Source organism: Pteronotus mesoamericanus, unplaced genomic scaffold (assembly GCF_021234165.1).
Source record: "Pteronotus mesoamericanus isolate MK-2021 breed Mesoamerican mustached bat unplaced genomic scaffold, CSHL_Meso_final contig_42, whole genome shotgun sequence".
In the NCBI taxonomy this organism is placed as follows: Eukaryota; Metazoa; Chordata; class Mammalia; order Chiroptera; family Mormoopidae; genus Pteronotus; species Pteronotus mesoamericanus.
The window spans coordinates 1,304,747-1,332,338 of record NW_026555157.1 but is presented as its reverse complement, the minus strand read 5'-3'; the positions used below and the strand labels follow the sequence as shown (position 1 = coordinate 1,332,338).

Sequence of the window (27,592 nt, the reverse complement as noted above, 5' to 3'; positions counted from 1 at the left end):
TGCCATTTAACATATTTGAAGAGATTAGACTTTCATAGCAGAAGTTACATAAGATAAATATTATGAATCAACCTTGTTTTTAAAGTCAAATGACAGAATCTTCAAACTCTGTGCATTGTTTTAAAGTCTAATGAGATCATTTGCTGAGCCACCAATATTGGCAAAGCAGAAAAATTTATATATTGGAGATGGGACTATGGAAGAAAACATGAGAATTTCAGTTGTCTCCTATCTTACAAAAAGTCATCAACCCATCAAAATCACTCCTTATTCATCAGAAAATGATCTGGCATAAACCAGTCCTGTCAGTGGAGGAGGTCACAGTGATATTTGCATTAGTAACACTTCTAGACTTTTACTTTTCCAAGAATAGAAATAATATGTTTAACAATTCTCCCTCCCCCAAATCCTTAAACTCAATATCATAGGCACAGAATGTAAGCGAATCTGGGATATTCTCTAACAGATAAGCAATAGCACAGCTATGTTATTCTCAAAAATACTGTCTATATATTCTTTTCTATATAATCAAATGCTCAGTGGCCACATTTTTAACAGCTTGCATTAGCTGATATTAAATGCATTTACTGTGCCACAAGTCCGTCTAAGCTTCCCTTTAGGTATATTTTACTATGTCCAAGAGACAACACCTGCGTCAGCATTCTTTAAGGGGACTCACCTATAAGAACATTAACTCCATTTTTAAAGTTAGACTAACTACTGTAGGTTTACTGAAGAAAAAGGACAGGGAGGGGAAAAAAGTAAATCACAGCAAACCTTTTTAGGTCAGTTAAAGGCCATTATCTCTAGCTGGGATATTAAAAAAAAATTAATTTCACCAGCTCACACTCTAGAAGTTAATGCCACTATTAACAATCAACAGCAGGAAAAATAAACCTGCTAACAACCAGCCAACTCATTATCAAAAAGCAGTTTAACTCAAATACTGAGACCAAAGTCTAATAACACTACCTCCCCAAACTATCCCACCCACCCTCAGCCACCAGTAAGGAAGGAAGGAATAACTGCTTTAAAAAAAAAAAAAAAAAAAAAAAAAAAAAGGCTTAGTATTTCTTACAAGGATAACAATGGTCCAACTCCTGAGATAGTACTTAGAAGGACAAAAGGTGGAGTTGAAGGCAATGTCTGGGGATTAGTATCCCACAAACAGTCTTGAGAAACCCAAAGTACCACAAACACACTAAACTTGTCTATGATTAGAGAACAAGATATTGCTGCTGCTTTTTTGTATTTTGATATATACAACATTTTGTAGGCTCTGCACTTCAATGTGAAAGCAGGACATAAAAACAAGCTAAAAATAAACTGAAATTAATACCCAAATTTTTGGGACCAAATATCATAACTGTGAAACTAAACAGATTTATATAGTCTCCTTCCTATAATCAACCCACCTCACAACAATGAGAGAACTAAAACAATCCAAACATGATTAATTTTGAAAGTCCTCGAAAGTATTAAAACTTTTAGAAGGGAAGGAAAAACAAGAACAAGAGTGGGAAAAGCTTTAAAAGAAACTGGGGGGCAGGAGGAGTGGGTTGGGAATCAATGGGCCTCTTTTTTATTTGGCGACAAGCAAGTGCAAGGAAGTCCATTTGTAATGTGTTCAGTTGTCTGTCTTTTGCATGTCTGCATTCTGGCCAGAAGGGACTTTGAGGTTTTTCTGCAGCACATGAGCATCTGCAGGCTCTATCCTTTTATAGTAGTTCTTCTTGGTCTCAATAATCTCAAAGCCAAACTTCCTGTAGAAATCAATTGCTGATTCATTGCTGATCTGGACATGCCTGAAATATGAGAGGATATCAGAAAACAAAACAAAAAAAGGTAAGATTTCTTCAGCTTTTATGCATTCTTCAGAGATAGCAGGGAAAAAAATATTTAAAAAAATTTAAAAATTCAGTCTCAAATGCCTGAATACATCCCTCTTTGTAACTTATATATAAAAACATGCTGTATTTTGAAAATAATTTGAACTTTCTCAATTACTCCTCAAATAGCATTATATAACTTAAATCTCTCCTGCTGTCAGAGTGAATATGAGAATTTTAATGTCTATGTTATAAACAATCCATTGTTATGACCTATCCTTAGCTCTTAATCTGGGCTCTCTTAAAATCAAAATATAACATCAGCCAGATAATCTCTGATTTCAATTATTGAACTCTGCTGCTAATGAGCACATTAACTACAAGACTTCAGCAAAACGCAGAGCGCAAACAGCACAGAAAAGTAATATTAATAGATTAATTCTTAAATTTAAGACTTGAGTTTTAATCTTGATTTCATCCCTATGACTTTGGAATCCCTTCACTCCAACATAGTAAACCAAAACAAGAATATTTTATCTCAGTTTCTTATCTATTATTAAAACGAGACAATAAAACATCATAACCATGACATCCATGTTGTTTCCAGAAGACAATGAAGTGACCAAAACTTGAAGATTCTGTAAAGGTTTCTATTGCCAACTTATTAAACTCTTTTGGTAATATTAAATATAATTTTACTTACAGATAGATGTTGTCAAAAGTGCCGTCTTTTTCACAGATGTTTAAGACATGATTTAACATTTTAGTTCCTATTAACAAGACAAACAAATAAGTAATCTTGTAAAGATCAATCTTTAAATTACACATCTAATGGCCATCTAAACACTTACTGAGTCCTTACAGAATTTGAGGTAAACACTAGACATCCTGCTTTTCCAAACATTTGTTCTCTCTATATTATGTTTATTTCAAACTGCTAGTAGAAAAGTAAACTTTATATACAAGACATTCCAGGTAGAATGAAAACTGAAAAAACAAAAGGGATATTAATAACAAAGCCATATAAGGCTTCCAAATGAATTATGTTAAAAAAATAATTACTTTCACCTTACATAACTCAGTAACCATTTCCCAGTATTCCTAAAAGAACTGATTTGATTTACTGGGTCAGGAATGGTAACAATGTGTTATGCTTCTTTGAAGAAATTTTTTAAAAAAATCAATAATTTTACCTATTCCTAGCCTTCGGTATGGTGCCAGGCATCCTAGTGTCATGATGTAAAGTCTCTTCTGATTCTGTGAATGATCCACCCTACAGCATACTGCACCTACTGCAATATCATTGAAATAGGCTGCCATGGAAAACAAAGATATAATGTTCAACAGACAGAGTAACACATTTTATTTTATCAAATCTTCCCCAGGCCCTCTATAAGGACTAAACTTGCTATCAGCATTAAATTTTTATCAGCTATTTTGAATATCAACAACCTCAAAAGCCCTCTACACCTTCTTAGGCATTTAATTCTCATTGAGAGTAAAGCTAAATATGTGAAAACACACAGAAGATTTAGCATTTCCTTTTAAAATTCAAATATTTTGTCTTGATTTCTGAGATTTTTCTCAGAACCTGGATTACACCCATTTCTTCACTTGTAAAATAAAGAGATTAAATTGGTTAACTCCTTCTGCTCTACAATTAACTAGAGGGACAAGAAAATGAATAAACAAATGAAGGAAGAAAAAGAAAACATATTATACCAAGTTTTGCTAGCTCGCCAACCTCCAGCACATCTTTGTAGAACTTGTCATTATAGCTGACTGGAAAGATGACCTGGTTTAATCTCTTCAGCTGCTTAATATTGTGTGGTGTTACATCTCCCAGCTCGATCCGGCTACTGGAACAAACCAAAAAGTACTCAGTAAAATATAATTAGCAGTATTTGTTAAGATGAATATATTAAAAGGGTATCTTTTAATATATCTTTTTTACATGATTGATAATCCCATTCCTTTCACCATAATTTTATATTCCTATGAAGATAACTATTTATAAGCAGATTTTGCCAGCCATTTCATCCAGATTCAACTTACAGTTTTCATAGACTTGTATACATTTAGAGACAAATACAGTAAACAATTACTAAGAAGTCCAGAATAATATGCTATACAAATGCCCAAATTTTCCATGTAATCTACAGTTCAGAAAATTAAAAACATCTATTACTAATCAAAAAGAATGATGATACCTCATAAGTTTGACAGGTGGTAACAAACGGGGTTCTTATACTCTGCTGGTGGGAATGTCGATGGATATATCTCTGGAAGACAATCTAGTGCTATGTATCAAAAAGCCTAAAAAGTGCATCTCCTTTGTTCAAATAATCCTACTCCAGAAATTTTTTCCTTAGAAAATAGCCCAATATATAAATATGCAAGACTATGTACAATTTATTCATTAAGCCAGGAACCAACTACAGAATCACACGTGGTATGTATTCAAGATACAGATTCTTGAACTCTACCCCACACATTAAGAAGCACAACCTCTAAAACTCAAACAAGAGAATCCACATTTTAAGAACAAAAAACAGCCCTCTCTGGTATGGGCTCAGTGGATTGAGCGCAGACCTGTGAACCAAAGGGTCGCCAGTTAGATTCCCAGTCAGGACACGTACCTGGGTTGCAGGCCAAGTCCCCAGTGGCAGGGGGGTGTGCGAGAGGCAACCACACATTGATGTTTCTCTCCTCTTTCCCCCTCCCTTCCCCTCTCTCTGAAAATAAATAAAATCTTAAAAAAAAATAAAACAAATTACCCCACTTTGAAAACTACAATTCAAAAAATTGGTTCCATGGAAAAAGAGATTAAAGTTAAAAAGTTTCAGATTCATAGTAACAAAGCTATTTTGCCTATAGAGCTATCAACAAAAGGAATTTTTAATAACAAGTCAATTTTACAATAAACTAAAGGTTGATCAATTGTGACATGACAAACCTGAATAGCATCTACATGCCATTAGCACTATTGTTAGTAGATTTTGCTTATATACAGTATTTGTCTTCTTAAAAATCTTAACAGGGGGTGATAAAAACATTAACCACCACCAAATAAAAATGAGTTCAAAAATAAAACAATCTGATGCCAACCAAGCAGCCAGAAAACTATGTAGGTCCTACTCTTTCAGCGCTCGTTCCAGATCACAACTAACATTGGTCAAAAGCAGGAAATACAAACAATATAGCATAATTAATCATTTGCAAAACAGGCACATAGGTTTTGATAACTGTTAAAGAAATGGCTAAACAAGAATGCTACTCATCACACTTTTATAAGAACAAAAAAGAAAAGAAAAATTTGAGTGTCCAATAGGGGACTGGTTAAATAAAGCATGATACGCTTATTAGCACAAAAAGACAGTGTTGATATATGGTTTTGTATATAAAAATTATGACCCAACTTTTGTTAACACATACGAAAATATTCAAAAGCATATTCCAAAAAGAAGTGGTAAAAATTGTAGGTAATTTTTAAAACAAAATCCTCTCAAATGTTAAAATTTAGATAATCAGAAAATAGGACACATTACAGTCCTTTAAAAAAATAAACCTGATTATAGACCATTATGTTCATTTGAGAGTATAGCCTTCCTGCCTCAATTATTTCATTTTATGCTATTTTTTTAATTATTTGTGACCAACTACTCTTAAACATCTTACATGTCTTCTTAGCAGTCACACAAAATTTTAAGATGCAAATATCTTATAAAAAATAGAGATTTCTGCCCTGGCTGATATAGCTTGAGTGCTGGCCTGCGCAGCAAGAGGTTGCCAGTTTGATTCCCAGTCAGGGCACATGTCTGGGTTTCAGGTCATGTCCCCAGTAGCGGGAGCATGAGAGGCAACCACACATTGATATTTCTCTCCCTCTTTTCCTCTCTAAAAATAAATTTTATTTTTAAAATTATATATAGTTTTATTTATATATCTATAAAGAGATTTCTTTTCCACTTTCTAGCCACAAGAGTGAATATGAGTAAACATGGCCTTCTCCCCAGTATCTGTCAAATGAAATAAGTTCCCTTCGTGATATTCATGTCTTCTTTAACTAGGTTACATCTCATTCAGAGTTTCCCTTCTCTTTATAGCACACTCTAACCCTGGCTTTCTGGTTTTTATGGCTAATAAAATGACATTTTACTTAAAACCTTCCCATGATTAAATCTAGTGGGTTCACATACCTACCACCCACTCACAGGTTTTTTATTGGCAGATATTAATTACACTGTAAAATACAGGATCCCTTAAAATACAGAAATCACACCTTACATAAATGTTTATTACTATTTTAAAGAATTCCTCCCATTTAATTAACGTATCTATCACCTCACATATTTATTATTTTGGGTGTATGGGAACATTTAAGTTCTACTCTCTTAGCAAATTTCAATTATACAATACAGTTTCCATGTTATGTATTAGATCCTCAGACCTTATACATTTCGTAGCCAAAAATTTGTACCCTTTTACCAATCTTTCCCCATTCCTCTGCCCTGGCAACCACTTTACGACTGTTTCTGAGCCTTTTTTTTTTAAGATTCCACATATAAATACCATGCAGCACACAGCTATTCTTTAATTTTGTATAGCACCACAAACTGGGTGCAGTAACTTAACCATAATATATCTTTATTAGTTATATTTAATAAAGTATTTCTAGTATCAGTTTATCATTAGTTATAATTAATATAATTATATCAACACCTAAAAAAACCAGTCGGTTGCACTTAAAAAAATTTAGTCTCTGTATGTGATCAAAAATTACATAATTAGGTCTAATACTAAACAACAATAAAAAGAACCTAAACAACCTAGAAGTCAAGCTTCTCAATTATAAGTTAAAGATTTGAATTTAAAAAACATTTTAAGAAGGGCCCTGACTACTGTGGCTCAGTGGGTTGGGCATCGTCCTGCAAACAGAAAGGTCGCAGGTTGATGCCTAGTCAGCGTACATACCTGGGTTGTGGGCGTGAGAGTGGCCATCAATCTATGTTTCTCTCCCTCCCTCCCCCTCTTTTAAAAAAACAAAATCTTAAAAAAAAAAAAAATTTAAGAATGCTTTCTATGTAATTACTGCACTTCAAGTATATTTGTAATTTTTAGAATGAAAATAACCAGGTATTTTTTGTTTTCATATAGAAGGAAAAGGTGGTTGTAGTGCAGTGTGCTATACTGAATCTAATAAAAGTTATTAACTACTAAAAAGGTTTCCATTAGGGTAGACAGATCAAGCCTAAATATAGAACACAATATTAAATCATTAGGGAATAGGCAACTTAATCTTTCCCTGCTTAATTTTAAAATATGCATGTCTTCCACCACAGAAATGACTTAGAATGTGAAAATATCCTGTAAGACATGACCAGAAGTAACTATGATATATAGTCTTCCAATATTTTTCTATGAACAGATATACATATTTTAGAACATAATTGGATACTATAAAATTATTTGTTAGCTATTTAAGAAAGGAATTAATCAAGTGTGATTATTAATGAACTGCCAGGATATGCTATAAACAGAATTTTAAAGTGTCCATTAAGTGTAACTGTCAGCAAATTTCATCTTCAAATACAGTTTCTCATGAACATGATATGTTTGATTGAAATGGAATACTTCTGTAATCCTGATCACTTAGCTCTGAATTATTTTAAGAAGTGGATATTCTAAATATATCAGAGTAATATCATCAACTTATAAATATAATTTAGCAAAGAACATGTAGCATCAAAAGCAAAGAGGGCTATGTAGAAATGTCAAGAAAATGAGAACATCACTTAACTGTAAACAACCAAAAAGCTATTAAAAGAAAAAAAAATTAAATTACAAGAATTCTATCGGTAAATCTAAAATGTTCTAGACCTCTTGTTAACATCAAAGTTGCTTATTCAAAACATAAATCAGTTATTTCAATATTTGAACACCTATCTGCTAACAAGCCTGAAATGCAAAGGACTTAACACCTACTAGGAAATACAGGTATATACAATACAATGTGCTAGTAATACTACATGCACACAAAGTGCAAAAATAATAGCAGAATAGAAGTGATACTGGGAAAGGTTGTGAAGCAGGACAAGGAGTTTGTTTTGTGGGAGGGTTAAGAAATGCATTCTAAGGAAAGGGTAGAACATGAACAATATAGCCAATGATGAATTCCCAAAACTACAGGCAATGTGATATGGTAAGACAAAGTGTGCTTTGTGGAGCTGGGGTTGGAGAGGAAGAGCCCATTTTATGAGGAGCTTGCATATCAAGACAATACTTGGTTGTCTTTTCGATCTACACTTACCTTGGTGACCTCAATCTCAGCCTATGGCTTTAATACTGCCAACTTCCAGATTTCTGTCCCTGGTCTATAGCAGGGGGTGTCCAATCTACAGCCCACAGGTCACATGAGGCTCATGATGGCTATGAATGCATTCCAACATAAAATCATAAATTTATTTAAAACAGTATGAGATTTCTTTGTGATTACGTGTCACAATGTAATGTGTGGCCCAAGAACATTCTTCTTCTTCCAGTATGGCCAAGAGATGCCAAAAGGTTGGACACCCCTGGTCTAGAGGAAAACTCCTAAACTCCAAAGAATCTCTAGTATACACCTCAAATTAAACATAGTTCAAAACTAGATTTGATCTTCCCTCTTAAATGTTTCACCTGCAAGTTTCCCTGTCAGGTCTCCACATCCTTGGTTGCAGGTTCTCCTCTTACCTCCTTAAGTCGTTGTTCAAATGATACCTCAGGAAGGGTCATTCTGACACACCTGTTTTACTGTCCTTGTAATATTCTTGATAGGCTTTCTTATCAATCAAGCTTATGTTGGCTTCAAAGAAAATTTAGAGATGTTCCTTCTTGCTCTTTAGTTCTGTCAGTGTTTGATTCATTTATGTTCAAGTTATGCTACTAAGAGCAAAAATATTTGAGGCTGTTGTGACTCGATCCTTTTATCATTTTACCTTTTTGCTATAATAATCTTCGTCTTAAAGACTACTTTGCTCATCAATACAGACATACCATTGTCTTCTAATCTATGTTCCACAGTGTATCTTTTACCATCCTTTTAACTCCTTTGTATGTCTTTTGTAAACAGCATATACTTGAGTCTTGTTCCTTTAATCTGACAATGGGGAGTATTTAGTCTGTTCAGATTTAATATAATTGTTGATGTCTTTTCAAGACCATCTGCAATTTTCTACTTATACTAATCAATAACTGTTCCTTGATTTTTCTAACCTATCTGGGGGATCCATTTTCTTAGCTTTTATTTTTCTTTTATTGATCATTTTTTATTTCCCAATTACGACTGACAAACATTGTATTAGTTTCAGGTATACACCCCAGTGACTAGAAATTATATAACTCATTAAGTAATCATGGTCATAAACCTCATACCTGACACCATAGCACAAAAGCTATTAAAATACTGATTACATTCCCTATGCTATACTTTACATCCCCATGACCATTCTGTTACCAATTTATACTTCTTAATCTCTTCCCCTTTTTCACCCAACCCCTTTCCCATCTGGCAACCATCAAAATGTTCTCTGTATCTATGTCAGTTTCTATTCTGCTTGTTTGTTCATTTTGCTTTCTTTTTTAGATTCAATTGATAGGTATGTATTTATTGTTCATACTTTTGATCTTTTTAAAATCTTTTTCTTAAAGACCCTTTAACATTTTAGGTAGTATTGGTTTGGTGGTGATGGACTCCTGTTAACTTTTTCCTGTATGGGAAATTCTGTATGTCCTTCCATTCTAACTAATAGCTTTGCTGAGTAGAGTATTCCTAGTTGTAGGTCCTTGCTCTTCATCACTTTGAATATTTCCTGCTAATCCCTTTCTGCTTTTCTCTTGCTGCTTTATGATTTTCTCACTGCTTTTAACTTTTTGTATTTTAACTACATGTTCACCATGTTTGGGACTTGCTGTGCTTCATGCACTTGTATGTCTATTCCCTTTGCCAGGCTGGGAAAGTTTTCTGTCATTATTTTTTTCAAATAGTTTTTCAATCCCATGCTCCCTCTCTTCTCCTTCTGGCCACCCCCATGATGCAAACATCGGTACACTTGAAGATGTCCCAGAGACTCCTTATAATACTTTTTTTTTTTTTGATCCTTTGTCCTTTTTGCTGTTCTAATTTGGTCTTTTTTGCTTCCTTATCTTCCAAATTGCTCTTTTTTTCTCAACTTCATGTATTCTGTCGATTCTCTGTAAATTATTCATTTCAGTTAATATATCCTTCATTTCTGACTGGTTCTTTCTTATGGTATCCCATGTCTTCTTATGCTGTTAAAGTTCTCCCTAAGTTCATCTACTCTTCCCTAATTTCACTGAGCATCCTTATAGCCATTGTTTTGAACTCTGCATCTAGTATACTGCTAGTCTCCGTTTGTCTAGTTCTTTTTCTGGAGCTATGTTCTGTTCTTTCATTTGGGATGCATTTGTCTCCTAATTTTGGCAGCCTCCCTGTGTTTGTTCCTGTGTAGGTAGCACTTGGCAGAGTGGCCTAATGTAGTAGGTGTCCTGTACAATCCAGTGGCACAGCCTCCCCATTCACCCAAGCTGGGTACTCCAGGTGCAACCTCTTGTGTGGACTGTGCCCACCCTCCTGTTGTAGTTGAGCCTTGATTGCTGCTGGCATGTGAATGGGAGGGATTTACAACCAGGCCAATCGGCTGCAAGGACTGTCTACGACCACTGTGAAGGATCAGCTGTGCAGGGGTCTACCATACAAAGTAGAACTCAGTTCACCAGGGCTTTGGTGCCCACTGAGTCTTCCCCTTGAGTATGTCACTTGTGGAAGTGGTTGGGTGGTGCTTCACCATGTTCTGAAGTTGTCCACTGGGTGCACTGGCTCTAGGTCAACCTCAGAGGTTCAGGCCAAGGTCAGCCACAGCCTGTGTTCTGCCTGGGGCCACCTGGCATGAGCTATACAGCAACCTGCAGATATCTGCTATTTGTGCTGGGCTTGTAGGTGCCCAGGAGACACAAACCAAGACCAGGTACTGCTAGTGCCTGTCTTGGGGCCACTTAGAGAGATAATGGGCAACACCACAGCCAGATGCTGCTTGTTTGAGAGATTTAGGCAAGTTTGAAGCATGAACCAAGAGCCAAGGTAGGCCATTTGCATGGAAAAAGCCACTGAAAACAGATTGGGTGGGCCCAAAAGTTGGTGAGGAGGGGTTTCAGGGAATCACCAGGTTTGGGCAACAATGATGGTCAGGTTGATGATGACTCAGATATGGCACCCACCTGCTGGCTCTATGGGGGAAGGACTCAGAAAAGGAAAAATGGCCTCTGTCAGCAATTCTGTCTGGGAGAAAGCTGCCCCTCCAGCACCTTGCCCTGATGCCAGGTAATTTACCTCACCCCCATATGTACCTGGTGTCTTTGGAGTTGCTGCCCCAGTGCTGGAACTCATAGGGAGTAATCCAAATAAGTCTGTGTATAAGCCCTTTAAGCCAAATGGCCTGGGACTCCTGCAGCCCTCCATCTCACTCAGCCACAATCCCTGCTGGTTTTTACAGTCAGAAGTTATGGGGAGTTTTCTTCCCAGTACTGGCACCCTTGGCTGGGGGTCCTGGTGTGGGCTGGAACCCCTCGACCTTCGGGGAAACCTTCCATAGCCAAGACATCCCTCCTGATTTTTATCGGCCACATGTACTTGTAGAAGCAGCCTGTTCTGCACCTCTTACTGGCCTCAGTACAGCTTTTTCTTTACATCCTTAGTTGTACAACGTCCATTAACCTAGGTTTTAGGTAGGTTCTGAATGATGTAAGGTAGTTTAGTTGTATTTTTGACGTGGCCTATGCAGGAGAATGCAAGTCAATTTTCCTAACTTTTAAAAACAATGAAGTTTTTTTGGTGTCTGAGACTTGATAAGCACGTACAATCATGTAACCACAAGTACCAAGGTAAAAGAATGCTTCCCATCATTCTAAAAGTCTCCCTCATGACCTTTAAAATTCAACTCTATACCACCACTCCCAAGCAACCATTAACCTGTCTCCCCACAGTTTTGTTTTTAGTATGTCACATAAACAGAATCACAAAATAACCATTTGCTTAGCTCCTTTTATTCGGCAGAGTGTCTTTTGAGATTCACCTTGCTTTTGTACCAATAGTTCATTCCTATTATTGCTGAATAGTATTCCATTATATGAATGTACCACAGTTTATCCTTTTGTGGAAAGGCATTTGGGTGGACTCCAGTTTTTGAAGATTATGAATGAAGAACCTGTACAGGCTCTTGTGCAAACTTGCTTTTATTTCTCAAGTAAACACCTAGGAGAGGGAATGCTGTGTCATAAGTGTATGAGAATTCCAGTTGCTCTACAATCAAACCAGTATTTGGCGCTGTTAACTTTTAAAATTTATGCCACTCTAATATGTGTGCAGTGATATTTCACTGTGGTTTTAATTTGCATGGTCCTAAGAAACACAATTTTGCACATCTTACTCCTTTATTTTGCCATCCATATATCTTCTTTTGTAAAAGAGCTGTTAAACTCTTTTGCCAGTTAAAAATTAAAAAAAATAAAAACTTGGTTCTCTTATTGCATTTAAGTGCTTTTGTGGAAAAATACATGTCCTTTGTAAGCTATGTATGTTGTCAATGATTTTTCCCAGTTTGTGGCTTTTTTCATTTTCCTAAGAGTTTTTCACAGATCAGAAATTTTACATTTTGATGAATTTCTTTCATGGGTCACGCTTTTTGGTGTCAGAAGAAATCTTTGCCTAAGCCACCATAACTAAGATTTATATTCTCTTCTAGAACTTTTACATTTAGGTGAAGAAGTCTGTCCCTACCCCTTTACATCCCTCTCATCTATTTTTCTTTTTTAACAGCCTTCTTGAGGTCTAATTTATTATACTGGGTTAACCAAAAAGTCTGTTTAGTTTTTTTCATAAAATAAGACACATTTTTCATTTTTACCAATAACTTTATTGTTTTAAATATTCTGAGTATGCCAGCTATCTCCAGCATAGTATAACACTGATTGTTCTCAATGTCTCAATTTGATTGTTATCAACTTCAACTAATCCACCTGACCATCATCAAGTGAGCATCGGGGAGCATCGTTTGGCAAGAAATCTTCAGCACAAAACTTTGTAAACCACTTTTTGACACATTTGATCAGCCAGAGCACCTTCTCCATACACTGTACAATTTTTTTTTTTTTTGCATTTCAGTTGCATTTTTACCTGTCTTGAAACAATAAAGTATAATATGCCAAAAATGGTTTTTTCTTCCATTTTCAATATTAAAATGGCTACATAAAAATGCACCAATTTTGGTAAGTTTTTTAAAAACGCACGTTGATATGAAAGCTGTCAAAATAAAATCTAACAGAATGGTTTCAAATGAAGTTTAAGACAACTAAGCGCCTCCAGAGCCACCTTACAGGAAAAAACAAACATTTTGGCCAACCCAATACCATAAAATCCCTGTTTCAATGATTTTTAGACTATCTATAAAGTTGTGCAACCATCATCTCAATTCAGCTTTAGAATGTTCACATCACACCTCAAAATTCCCATATGCACACCTGAAGTAAATCCCATTTCCTAACCAAAGCCAGCTACTGAATCTGCTTTCCACAGATTTGCCTTTTCTGGACATTTCATGTAAATAGGCTCACACATGTGATCTTTTGCAACAGACATCTTTCATAATTTTTAAAAGATTCATCCATGTTACAATGTGTGTCAGCAGTTGAATAGTATCCCATTTTATGGATATACCACATCTTGTTTATCCATTCACCACCCAATAGGCATTTTAACTGTATCTACCCCATGGCTATTATAAATAATGCTATAAATATTGCATACAAGTCTGTGTGTGGACATACGGTTTTATTTTTTTTGGTAGAAACTACCACAGGGATTGCTGGATTATGACAAATACGGTTAACTTTTTGAAGAAACTACCTGTAGTAGGCAGAATAATGGCCCACCAAGAATGTCCATGTTCTAATCCCAGGAACTTTTAATATGTTAATTCACATAGAAAATGGACTTGCAGATACGATTAAGTACTTGAGATGGGAAAATTAATCACACAAGTCCTTAAGAGTCAGAGAAGATAGGATAACAGAAGCAGGCAGGAGATTTGAAGATGCTATGCTACTGCCTTGGAAAATAAAGGGTTATGAACCAACCTGGCCTATAGCAGGGGTCCCAAACTTCCCTCCTCCCTGTCAATGGACACTGGCAGCATTACCACCTTAAGCTCCGCCTCCTGTCTCCAACCCTCAACCCCAGTCTGTGGAAAAATTGCCTTCCACAAAATTGGTCCTTGGTGCCAAAAAGGTTGGGGACCACTGGCCTATAGAAGCTGAGAAAAGAAGAAAACACTTTCCCATCTAGAACCTCTAGAAGAAACATAATTCTGTTGTTATTAGTTTCCTAGAACTGCCTTAACAAATTTAACACAAACTCATTTGTTTAAAACACAAATTTTAGTCTCTTGAAGTCCTGGAGGCTTGAAGCACAAAATCAGGATGTAAGCAGAACCATGCTCTCATGCTCTCGCAGGGTCAGAGCTCTTAGGCTCCAGAGAAGAATCTTTCCTTGACTCTGCCAGCCTCTAGTAGCCTCAGGTACTTCTTGGCTTGTGGCAGCACAACTCTAATTTAGTCTGCCTCCATCTTCGCATGGTCTTCTGTGCATGTATGTGTTCTCTTCTTAAAAGGACACTAGTCCTTTGATTTAGGGTCCATCCTAATTGAATATGACCTCATCTTAATGACTTCCTGCAAACACCCTATTTCTAAAGGTCACCTACTGAGATTCCAGGAAGACATGCATTTTGGGAGGATACTACTTAAAATCACTGTATCTACCAATACCCTGATTTTAGCCCACTGAAGCCCACTTCAGACTTTTGTCTCAAGAGTTAAGGTAACAGATGTGTTGTTTTAAGCCACTAAGTGTAGTAATTTGTTACAGCAGCAATGGAAAACTAATGTATTGTGAAACTGTTTTCCAAAGCATATGCACCATTTACATTTCCACCTGTGACATATTAGGATTCCTCTTCCCACACATCCTTGCCAACACTTTACTGCCTTTCTACCACCATTCTAGTGGTGTGAAGTCATACTTTCATTGAATTTGCATTTCTCTAATGATGCCAAGCATCTTTCTGTATGGTTATTAACCATTTGTACATATCGTTTGATGAAAGGTCTATTTAAATCTTTTGTCCATGGTTGAGGCCTGGGGATAAACCTAGAATTTTTACGTTAACTTGTAAGAAAAGAATTCCAATTTTTAAATTAGACTACGTATCTTACTGAGTTGCAAGAGTTCTTTATATATTCTGGATACAAGTAATTTAATATATACATATATAATTTGTAACTATTCTCTCCTAATTTGTGGCTTGTCTTTTCATCTTCTTAACAATGTACCATAGTAAGTAATGTAAGCTGTTATTAATAATGAAAACTGGAAACTCTCTATACTATCTTCACAAATGTAAATCTAAAACTTTAAAACTACTCTTAATTTAATGCTAAAGTAAGTTTATTGTCTTTTTTTAAAATGAGGAAGAACTATCAGAGTAAGAGATCATAAGACATTTCAGCCAATTGCAATATGTAAACCTTTTTGGATTCTGCATTTAACAAACCTGTTTTTTTAAAAACTTTTTTTAGACTTATGAGAAAAACCAAATATAGACTAGGTATCAGTTCATAATATGATATTTGGTATAAAAGTATTGTAGTTACTTTTTTTTTTTAAAGTCCTTCTATGATACAGATTCATACTGCAGGATTTACAGATAAAGTGGGATAGCACATACCGTGGAAATATTGTGAGTTCAGTCCCAGACCATCGCAGTAAAGCAAGTCACACAAATTTTTGGTTTCCCAGTACATTTAAAAGCTATGTTTCCACCACATGTAGTCTAGTAAGTGTGCAATAGCATTATGTCTATAAAAAAGTACCTGCCTTAATTTAAAAATACTATTAAAATTATGAACCATCATCTGAGCCTTCATCAAGTTGAGACATATGCTTTTTGCTGGTGGAGGGTCTTGCCTTGATGGCTGTTGACTGATCTGGGTGGTAGCTGCTGAAAGTTAAGGTTGCTGTACAAATTTCTTAAAACAAGACAATGCAGTTTTCTGAACGAGTGACTCCTCCTTTCACTATTTCTCTGTAGGACGCAATGCAGTATGACTGCATTTTATATCTAGTATTACTTCTTTCAAAATTGGACCCAATCCTCTCACACCCTACAGCTGCTTTCTCAACTGAGTTTATGTAATATTCCAGATCCTATGCATTTCAATCTTCTCAGCATTTTCACCAGAAGTAGATTCTATCTCAAGAAACCACTTTCTTTGCTCACCCATAAGAAGCAACTACTCTTCTAATTCTAGTTGCTGCTATTTCCGCCCTATCTGCAGTTACTTCCTCCACTAAAGTCCTGAGCCCGTCAAAGTCATCCATGAGGGCTGAAATAAACTTCTCCCAAACTCCTGTTAATGTTGATTGATATTTTGACCTCTTCCCATGAGTCACAAATGTTAATGACACCTAGAATGGTGAATCCTTTCCAAAAGGTTTCTATTTATTTTGCCCAGATTTATCAAATCGAAGGGATCACCATCCATGGGAGCTATAGCTTTACAAAATGTATTTCTTAAATAAGACTCGGAAGTCCAAATTACTCCTTGATCCATGGGCTGCAGAATGGATACTATGTTAGCAAGCATAAAAACAACATTAATCTTGTACATCTCCACCAGAGCACTTCCATGACCAGGTGCAATGTCAATGAGTAATATTTCAAAAATCTTTTTCTGAGCAGTAGGTCTCAATAGTGGGCCTAAAAGGTTCAGTAAACCACTGTGTAAACAGATGTGGTGTCGTCCAGGTTTTACTGTTCCATTTACAGAGCACAGCCGAGTAGAGTTTAACATAATTAATTCCTAAAGGCTCTAAGATTTTCAGAAGAGTAAATAAGCTGTGGCATCACCTTAAAGTCACCTATCATGAGAGTGAGTCTGCCTGTCCTTTGAAGACAGGCATTGACTTCTCTCTAGCTATGAAAGTCCTAGATGATATAATCTTCCAAATATAAGGCTGTTTCATGTATATTGAAAATCTGTTGTTTATCGTGTAGCCACCTTCATTAATTATCTTAGCTAAGTCTTCTGGATAACTTGCTGCTTCACTTTGCACTTTTGTGTTATAGACACTGCTTCTTTCCTTAAACTGCATGAACCACACTCTGCTAGCCTCAAGCTTCCCTTTGCAGCTTCTTCACCACTCTCAGCCTTCATGCAAGTGAAGAGAGTTAGTGCCTTCCTCTGGATCAGGCTTTGGTTTAAGAAAATATTGTGGCTGATTTGATTTTCAATCCAGACTACTAAAACTCTCCCATAATAGCAATAAGGCTGTTTTTCTTATCATTCATGTGTTCAGTGGAGTAGCACTTTTAATTTCTTTGTAGAACTTTTCCTTTACATTCACAACTTGGCTAACTGGTGGAAGATATGTAGCTTTCATTCTATCTCAGCTTTCCACATGCTCTCCTCACTAAGCTTAATCATTTCTAGCTTTTGACCTGGAGAGACATGCAATCTTCCTTTTTCATTTGAACACTTAATAGGCTCTTAGAAGATTAACTGGCCTAATTTCAATACTGTGTCTCAAGGATTATAAAGGCCTGAAGAGAGACATGGGATTTGCCATTTGGTGATGCAGTCAGAACACACATTAACATTTAATACTAAGTTCCCATCTTATATGGGTGTGGTTTAGGGCATGCCAAAACAATCACAACAGTAACATGAAAGATTACTGATCAGATTAACATGAAAGATCACCGATCCCAGATCACCATAACAAATGTAATAGTCATGAGTTTGAAATATTGTAAGAATTACCAAAATGTGACAGAGATAAAAAGTAGGCAAATGCTATTAGAAAAATGGCGCAGAAGGACCTGCTCAACCAGGATTGCCACAAACCTTCATTTTATAAAAATGCAGTACCTGTGAAGTACAATAAAACCAGTTATGCCTGCATATCAAGGATTTCCTTTGAAGTACTCCAGCAAAAAGGGAAAACAAAAAACAAATGGGTCAGGTGAAGATGAAATAACACCACAGGAATTCTGCTTAATGGAATTAGATGCACAATGGCCTACCATACAATTTCCTTTACTTTTGTCATGTGTTCGAAAATTTCCGTAACAAAAAGTAAAACAAGCAAATGTTAGTCATTCCAGAAAGCACTACAAACTACAGTATTTTGAAGTTACATTAAGTTTCACAGCAACTCTGGCTGGGAAAGAACAAAGATTTTATTTACTTGTTTATTTCCTCAACCAAAGACAGAAGGAATAGAGGACGAGAGAAAGACAAACATTAATGTACCCAGACCAGACATCCACGTCTGGACTGGGGATAAACCTGCAACCCAGGCATGTGCTCTAGCTGGGAATTGAATCCACAATCCTTCCTTTGCTGGACAATACTCCAATCACTAAGCCACACTGGCCAGGACACAAAGATGTTATTTTTGACATTAAAACTGATATTAAGAACATACCTGATGCCTCACTTACTCTTTACTATTTAAAAGAAAAAGTAAGAGGTGACAACTTCAAATCTTTAACAAACCACATTTTCTCAATTTCTAGCTGTACTTAGCCCTCAGTTTCTAGAGAAGGTGAATGAAAACTGGATGAGAATGAGCCTTCCATTTTGGTACAGACCTCCCCTTCTATATTCAGCTATATTCAGGATAGCCTGTCATTGCCTTCGCCTTTGATGTAAATGGCCACGTGTCCTGACTTCTAAATGTTACCTAATGTCACTGGAAGCGATGCGGGTGTTAAGTAGATAAAAATTTGATAGTAGAGGAAATGTGCCTTTTTACATTAGTTTAACTGTTAGATTTTACATTAGATCACATTAGATCTCATTTCATAAGAAAATAACCCCCCTTTTGTAACATGTCACTTTGAGAGTCATTTCCTGGAATATAAAAAAATGCATAATATATATCTTCTGACTATGGGAATACAACGCATTACCAAAAAATACCCATAGTGAGAACATACTAAAACAGGAACACTTGTACTTCAGGGGTAAAAGAACAGGAACCCATAAAGGTGTCCGAGAAACAATTTTCACAAGCGTAGGGAAAAAAATATGGAGAAGCAGTGTGCAAATCTAAGAACAAGTTCCAAACCCAGCTACACACCAGAATCATCTTGCCAGTTAAAAATTCTGATTCCCACACCTTACCTTAAAATCTTTAATTTTGTAATTAAGCTTGTTAAGTTAACCATACAAATTTAACACTCACCTAACTCAATAAACTTCTCACTGCATGTGTGTAAATTTCTAAATGTGAGGGTAATAGAGGCTACACATGTGCAGAGAAGTGGAATAGGTCACTGGAAAAAATATGCCATATGTTTAGAATGGATTTCACATGAAATGTTAATCGCTTCCCTTTAAGTAGTATAATATGTTAACAGTATATCTTTAATATGTGTGGCATAGCTAGTATTTTTTTTTGTTCAATTACATTTGTCCCAATTTTGCCTCGTTGCTCTCTCCTACCCTACCCCCACCCCACTCCCACAGTCAACCCCCACCCTATTATCCATGCCCATGGGTCCTTTATACATGTTCCTTGATAGACCCTTCTTCTTTCCCCCTCTCCAACTCTGTTCACTGTCAGTTTGTTCTTTATTGCCATGCCTCTGGTTCTATTCTGCTTGTTTATTTTGTTCATTAGGTTCCACTTACAGGTAAGATCATATGGTATTTGTCTTTTGCCACCTGGCTTATTTCACTTAGCATAACACTCTCCAATTCCATCCATCCTGTTGTGAAACATGGAAGTTCCTTTTTTCTGCTGTGTAGTATTCCATTGTGCATATGTACCACAGTTTTTTGACCCATTCACTTACTGACAGGCACTTAGGCTATTTCCAGCGCTTGACTACTGTACATAACACTGCTATGAACACTGGGATGCATCGGTTCTTCTGAACTAGTGTTTCAGGATTCTTACAGTATAATCCCATCAGTGGGATCACTGGATCAAAAGGCAGTTACATCTTTAGTTTTTTGAGGAAACTCCATACTGTTTTCCACAGTGGCTGCACCAGTGTGCATTCCCACCAACAGTGCACTAGGGTTGCCTTTTCTCTATATCCTCACCAGCACTTGTTTGTTGATTTGTTAATGGAGGTCATTCTGACCAGTGTGGAGTGGTATCTCACTCTGGTTTTAATTTGCATCCTGATGGCTAGTGATGTTGAACATTTTTTCTTTCATATGTCTATGGGCCCTCTGTATGTCCTCCTTGAAGAAGTATCTGTTCAGGTCCTTTGTCCAATTTTTTAATTGGATTGTTTGTCCTCCTGGTGTTGAGTCGTATGACTTCTTTATATATTTTGGAGCACAAACCCTTGTCCAAGGTATCATTGGCAAATATGTGTTACCATATGGTTGGTTCCATTTTCATTCTGCTGATGTTTTCTTTAGCCATGCAGAAGCTTTTTAATTTGATGTAGTCCCACTTGTTGATTCTTCCCTTTATATCCCGTGCCTTAGGAGATATATCAGCAAAAATATTGCTGCGTGGGATATCTGAAATTTTTCTGCCTAGGTTTTCCTCTAGTATTTTTATAATGTCATGGTTTATATTTAAGTCATTTATCCATTTTCATTTTATTTTTGTGTATGGTATAGCATAGCTAGCATTGAGGAGCTGTGACTCAAACTCAAACCAGCCTGACTCAAAACCTAGGTTGTTAATCACTGCACTGGCTGCTTACTTCAGAAAAAGATTTTAATGTAATTTAATAATGTAGACTAATCATTTATTAATTTAAGACCTCCACTCTGTAGACAACCCTCTAATTCTTGGCCTAAAGGTTCAATCGGCCATGTGATCACATCTAAGTGACTGAACAGGTTTAATCAGGTTGGATACTAATATTTAAGTAATAAGACTGTACACAAAGCTTACATTTTTTCTCATTTTACTCATTTACCTTATTCTCATTTACATTATTTGTTTTGTCCCAGGTTCCTACTGGCACTAGAGTTGATAACCCTAACTATAAAAATCTGAGGAGAGTGGTTATTAAAGACCTGAAAGACATGAAATTATTCTCCTCACTCAAGTAAATTCATGCAACGTTATTTTTTCTTGCTTTTCAAATTCACAACAAACCCCACAGCACTTCGTACCGAAAATGTCCACAGAAATGAGTATCAAGTCCTTAGATCTTGAAAATTTGCTACTTGCTTTCCACTTTATAAAAGCCATTAAAATTATGTTGTGCCAGCACCACAAGATCAGTGTGTTACTCCATTACATAATCTTTCAAGCTCAGAATATGGTAATTCTAGGAAACCATAGGTACTTCTTGGCTTATAAAAGAGCACTGTGATAAAACGAGATAATGCATGTTACGTATTCAGCACAGCAACATCAGATAATAAGCACTCAGATGTTTTTAGCGATTACAGGTAATGTTGATTATGCCCATAATTGTAAAAAACAAAATTCAGTGGCAATATTTTCCAAGGCCACAAGGTGGAGACATGACTACATGAAAGTGGGTCCTGCTCTACAAACTGACTTTTAAGGTCATATAGCAAAAAGAGAAAATGAAGTACAGAGAAAGCTATTACAGTCTGTTTTAATTTTAGGTAGGTATTAACTGCATCTTGGCACTAAAGTTTAACTGCTTGGTCACTTCTTGTACAGAGTGTTCGCTCTGCCGATGTCTACAAATTCCCAGTATAGTGCAAGATCAGCTACATAGTATTACATCCCTCAAAGGAGTAATCTTTACTTCTTAGGCCCTTAATATATTAATAACTAATGGGTTCTCTCATCTGAACCAGATTTTACAGCAGAGTTTCTCAATCTTGACACTCGTATTTTGGGTCTGGATAATTCTTTGTTGTACGGGGCTTTTTAGAGCACTGCAGGATATTTAGGCAGAAGCTCTAGCCTCTCTCCATCCCACCTCATGGTAACAACCAAAAATGTCTCCAACGACTACCAGATTTCTAGGATGGAGTAGAAGGTGTGTCCCTGGTTGAGAGTCACTGTTCTAGAGAGGTTTAGCAGGTATCAAAAAAGTGGGTGGATCAGCTCTGCAAGCTGTGTGACTACAAGTATTATGTGTATAAAATCAGCAATTATTTGGTCAGGTACTAGAAATGCTTAACACAGACATGCACACAATCTACTCAAGATTACAGCCTAAAAAGAATCAAATTATTCTTTGAAAAATTTTCCATGGCTATACATATGTTCAATTAGGAGAGCTCCTTCCCAGCTCTGGTTTTTTACTTACTCGTGTTTTTCTTCAAAATCCCTGAATCGAAACATATATTTCTGACTGCTTACTGGTTGTCTCCACAAGAATCTCAAATGCAACATATCAAAATCTGAATGCACCATTCTCTATACAAAATTTAAAAATCTACCTGTAACTGCTATCTTTATTAATAGCTCCACCATTCATCAAATACAGAAAATTTAATTTTAGTTGTACTCTTATGTCCCATTTTAATCCGTTAAGTCTGCTTCATAACCTGTGCCTATAGCTCATAATCTGTGCCTATAGCTTTTGAGCAGTATGGTTCAGGCCATCATTTCAATCCAAAATCTACAGCCTAATGAAGGGTAGTAAGAACAAAGCTAAGGAGAAAAAGTCATCACAATGCAGTCAGAATATTTTTCTAAAAATACAAATCCGAGACTTTACTTCTCTAGTTATAAAATTCTTCAAAGCCTACACACAACCTAACAAATGAACTTGAAAAGAGTCCTTTCATCTCCTAGCTGTGGCCACTGGCCTAACTTCTCCTCTCTCCTTCCCCGTTTTTTGGCCATAGAAAACTACTCAAAAATCCCAGAATCAACCATCTCTTTCCTTCTTGGTTCACCTCCCTAACTTTTTTTTATTAGACTATATATACTATACTTACAGCAGGTGTTTAAAAGTGAGGACATGTGAATTGCTACAAAGAGTAACCGTGCCATGAGGGGGAGGGATGGGAGAGCAAGTCTCAAAAGGCAGACACAAGAGCAAAATGAAGACAACAGCTTTAAAAAATCACAATTCAAACATGATTCTAAAGTTCTGTTTCTTGGTATCACATTGGGCTGACCAAAAAGTGTGTTTAGTTTCTTCTGAAAAGACATTTTTCATTTTCACCAATAACTTTATTGATTTGGATATTTTGAGTATGTCAGCTATCTTCCACTATTGGCTTCTAGTTAGGTGCTACCAGGAGTGCTGCTAAACATCTTCCAATGCATAAGAGAGCTCCAGAGGAAAGAACTACTTGGCCAAAATATCAATAGTACAAGAAACTTTGCAAATCACTTTTGACATGCTTGATCAGTCACAGCACCTTCTCCATACATTGTTTTTTGCATTTATTTGCATTTTTACCTTTCTTGAAATAACAAAGCATAATGTGCTGAAAACATATTTTCTTTCATCTTCAATATTAAAATGGCTGCACAAAAATTCACCAATTTTAAGTTTTTAAATAAATGCACACTGATATGACAGCTGTCACAATACCACTTAGCAAAATTGTTTCAAATGAAATTAAAAGCAACTAAGCACTACTAGAGTCACTGTATAGAAAAAACTAAATAAATTTTTTGGGCAACCCAATAGAAAGTTAGAAGTGACAGAGACCAGGGATGGCAAACATGTGACATAAGTGGCACAGTAGTCATGGCAGATAGTAATGATCAATAAGCCCTGACAGGTGTAGCTCAGTTGGTTGGGTGTTGTACCACAAAGCAAAAGGTCACTGCTTTGATTCCCAGTCAGGGCACACGCCTGGGTTGTAAGCCAGGCCCCTAGTAGGGGGCGCTTGAGAGGCAGCCACACATTCCTGTTTCCCTCCCTCTCTCCCTCCCTTCCTTTCTTTCTAAAAGTAAATAAATAAAATCTTAAAAAAAAAAAAAGGTGAAATCATTTCAACACATAATCAAAATAGCAATTATTACTATTGTCTATTTTACTTTTTCTGAAATCTTTTTTTTGTATGAAGTCTTAAAATCCAGCAGATAACGTTTCTAGCACATCTCTATTCACACATTATTTTCATTGGAAATATCTGATCTGTATTTTCATTTCATAAAATCTATAATAGATCCACACACCCAACTCTGAATATCACTTTTTTTAAATTAAAATTTTAATTAAAATTTAAAATCCAATTTTTCAGTAATACAAGCCACATTTCAACTACTCAAATATAACTGGGCACTATTGTATTGAAGAGGACAGGCCTAACCTTTTGCCACAAAGTTAGGCACTGAAAAAATGCAAACAGGATATGATGGAGAACAGGTCAAGAGAAAGCAGTGTTCTCTGATAGACAAATTATATAATTCTGTAGTTATTAAACTATAATACACACAATTCTCATTGTTGTAATAGAAAGGGAGTTTCTATTAGTCAGTACTGGTATTTTAATGGTTTCTGCAGACTATGCTTTAGAAAAAGAAAAGAAAAAAGGACAAACATTTAAATAATTGAGGTGTATCTTTTAGACTGAACCCACAACCCAGGCATGTGCCGTGACTGGTAATCAAACCAGTGACCTTGACTTTGCGGGACGATACCCAACCAACTGAGCCACAGTGCTCAGGGCAACTTTCCTTCTTTAGTTTGTGCACATGTATTCACATCCTGTTAGACGTTTTATTAGAACTAATTTTTACTACACCTCTTTACTACAGATAAAGGGTAAATAGGTTCAGTTTTACTTTCTATTATATCGACCAATTACACTGCCATCTCAGTCATGTCTGTGTATGGCACACCCTCATGCTTAAACTTCACCTACCCTAAGAGGAACAACAGGTTAAAAAAAAAAAATCAATTTACCAACGACAAATTCAACCTACAACATTGCTGGTTCATAACAACAAGCAACCTCAATACAAAAGTAACATACCGTAACATACCTAGAATTCCTAGATCATCGATACAAATACATGCAGTAGTTAACTGCAAGTGTATGTACTATGGAGAAAAGGCAAATACATGTCAACATAATGGAATGTCCTACTTCTATTAATAAAAACTAAATAATATAGGAAGAAAGGTAAAATAGTAACTAAAGTTTCAAAATGATATGCAATATAGGCAGTGATGTAAAATATTTAAACGAATTGATTTAGGGAAGTTCTGCACCTGTTTCCAATTTTATGTATTTCTATTCAACTTAGCAGTTCAACTAGTTTCCATATACAATAAAACACTTCAGCAAGTAAAATTTCATACAAAAATCATATAATCAAATCAGGACCACTGTTTCATTTCCCAGACCTTTTAACACTGACCACATGGTGCATGTTCATAGAAGTCTGTGAACTTGAGGACCTTAAAATATTTTAAACAATGTCTATTGTCTTCATTTGTTCAGTGGCTTAAATACAAGACTCAGAAGTAAAAAATAAAAAAAAGAAAAAAAATGTTTAAGTCCCATCTTACCTGGGAGTTATTTCATCTGTGACGTTAACGGGACTATTCCTATGAAATCAACTTCAAAGTTTATCGTTAAAACGATGATTTTAAGCTCCCAATCATATATAACACGAACTAGACTTAAGGACTCTTCATTTCAGGCACAGTTGATGGCACAAGATACAGATTCAATAACTAAAAAACTTCCTCTAAATTTGGCCAGTTCCTTTAAATTTCACTCCATCAGGTTGTTACCAATAAAAAATAATTGTCTCACTCATATATTAACTGAAGATAGACTGTGATTAATACCACTGTTTGACCCATTTCTACTGCCAAGTTGAGTATCAAAACATTACACCTTAGTGTGAGTGGAACCAAATATATAGAACAATTTCTTGGAGGTCTTCTTTTATAAATCCGTGCACAGTCTCAACACTGGGAACTCTTCCTCAGCCTCATTTTTATTATTAATATTTTAACAGAACAAGACAAATAAGTATTGAATGCCCAAGAAAATACAAAAATGAGTAGAAAACAGCATCCATACTCAAGAAAAAAAGAAAAATCTCGCCCAATTATATCGGATATCGAAGATACCCAAACTTCCTACATCATAATTCAAATGCAGTAAATACTTCTCATACCCCTCCAACTGGTATCCTGAGTGGAACGCTTTAGAACCGGATGTGAAACAGGAAAATTTCTTTGTGATTTTTAAAGTTTAATTACAAGACATATGAATTTCCAATATTTAAAACAAAATTGGAGTAAAGAATCACGTTATAGAGCTAAGGCCAAATTAAACTCTTGGACCTCTTCTGCAACCTCAAATACAGAAACGCGCCGAGATAACATTTAGTCCCTTGTTTTAGGCAGATTACTTACAATACTGACTTCTATTTCATCCTCAAAAGGGTTGCTGAATACTTGGAAAGGCTTCACTAACTCAAAACATAGTTACAATTCTTTAACTGACTTGCTATAATAGAAAACTCAGGAATCACAGAAAAGCTTTTAACATTGAGAAAGATTCCATTTCTTCCTCTGAGAGTAAATACAAGCTCTCAAACGGTCAATTTAGGCAATATTTTAACACACCGTATTATGTAATTACCATTTTAACAGTATGTAATTTAATAGTAGGTGATTATCTTATCCAAATGAAAACAGTCGAACCAAAATAATCCCTAATTGTATCCAAGAGAGAAACTATGAAATAATACTAAGACTCTGCCAATCATCTACAGAAAGTGTCGGAGTAACTAAGGACCCCCACAGTACAGGGGCAATACTAAACTACTGGAGCAACAGCTCCACCTACTGATCAACAATAGTTCCTTAAACATTTTGGCACCCCAAGTCTACAGTGCTCACGCTCTCTTCCCCCGCCCCCCACTCGGTCTGACCCAACCCAAATCCAGTTGAGTCACTAGCTCTAAATACTCGTCTCCCTCCTCTTTATTCCAAGTCCTTCCTCCACAAGGTCCTGCATAACTCTTAATTGTGAATAAAACTGAAAGATGACAAACACCAAGGCTCCCAGTGTGGAGCCTGGGTCTGAAGGGGACACTGAGACCACCCCACTCCGAGAGGCGGGCTGGGGATGTCTCTATCCTCCGTTTCTGGGTTAAAGACCGCAGTCACCTCACAAGAGCTTTCCCGGTTGCCACACTCAGTTACTATACTCCAGTCAACACACATTCGTCCTGTGGGCCGAGAACCTGGGTTGCCCGGATCTTGCCTCTGCTGGCCCTTTAGCGCGCTACGAGCCCGAGCCGAGCCTCCGCCCCCTCAGTGAGCTGAGAAACCCAGAAATCTCCCTCCCCGGGTCTTCGGCCCGTCTCTCCCCTCCTTCGCAATCTTTCTCTCCCGCCGGCCCGGCCCTGCCCGGCTTCCCTTCCTCACCCTTTCATCTTCCCCTCCTGCTGAGGCCGTTGTTACCACCGCTATCAACGCCGTCGTCGTCTCCGACCTGAGAGCTCTCAGTGTCCTCAGCTTGGGCCACTCAACCCTACTAGCCGACCTCCCAGCTTAGGGCAGGGAACTGAGCTGGTGACGAAGGCCGCGAGAGTGGAGCGCGGCTCTGCGTCTCGGGACGGAGCGGGAGCGTCTCCAGTCGGCGGGCTGGTACTGCCGCTTCTCCACACGTGCACACGGGGTACTCGGCTCCCGCCCGCCGCCGCCGCCAGCCAGACTCGCCGCCGCGTTGTGACCTTTCACCCCGCC

General features: G+C 36.7%; 1 protein-coding gene across 2 annotated transcripts; it reads right to left on the bottom strand.

The window, feature by feature from the left end:
- Positions 1-1,067: 1,067 nt before the first annotated feature.
- NAA50 (N-alpha-acetyltransferase 50, NatE catalytic subunit) lies at positions 1,068-27,592 on the bottom strand. Of its 2 annotated transcripts, none has more exons than XM_054577290.1 (5): positions 27,272-27,592; positions 3,552-3,688; positions 3,023-3,142; positions 2,533-2,599; positions 1,068-1,805 (listed from the first exon to the last, which is right to left on the bottom strand). In XM_054577290.1, exons 1-5 carry the CDS (start codon positions 27,277-27,279, stop codon positions 1,628-1,630), a joined length of 510 nt encoding a protein of 169 aa, XP_054433265.1. In that variant the 5' UTR covers positions 27,280-27,592; the 3' UTR covers positions 1,068-1,627. The 2 variants fall into 2 exon arrangements, with proteins under 2 accessions (XP_054433265.1, XP_054433266.1); XM_054577291.1 differs by having other exon boundaries at positions 3,552-3,685.

Excerpts from the sequence above, each read along its gene's own strand:
- NAA50 (XM_054577290.1), bottom strand. Across the intron at positions 3,143-3,551 it reads TGGCGAGCTAGCAAAACTTG|CCTATTTCAATGATATTGCA; the intron begins GTATAATATGTT and ends TTTCCATGGCAG. Across the intron at positions 2,600-3,022 it reads ATACCGAAGGCTAGGAATAG|GAACTAAAATGTTAAATCAT; the intron begins GTAAAATTATTG and ends TCTTGTTAATAG.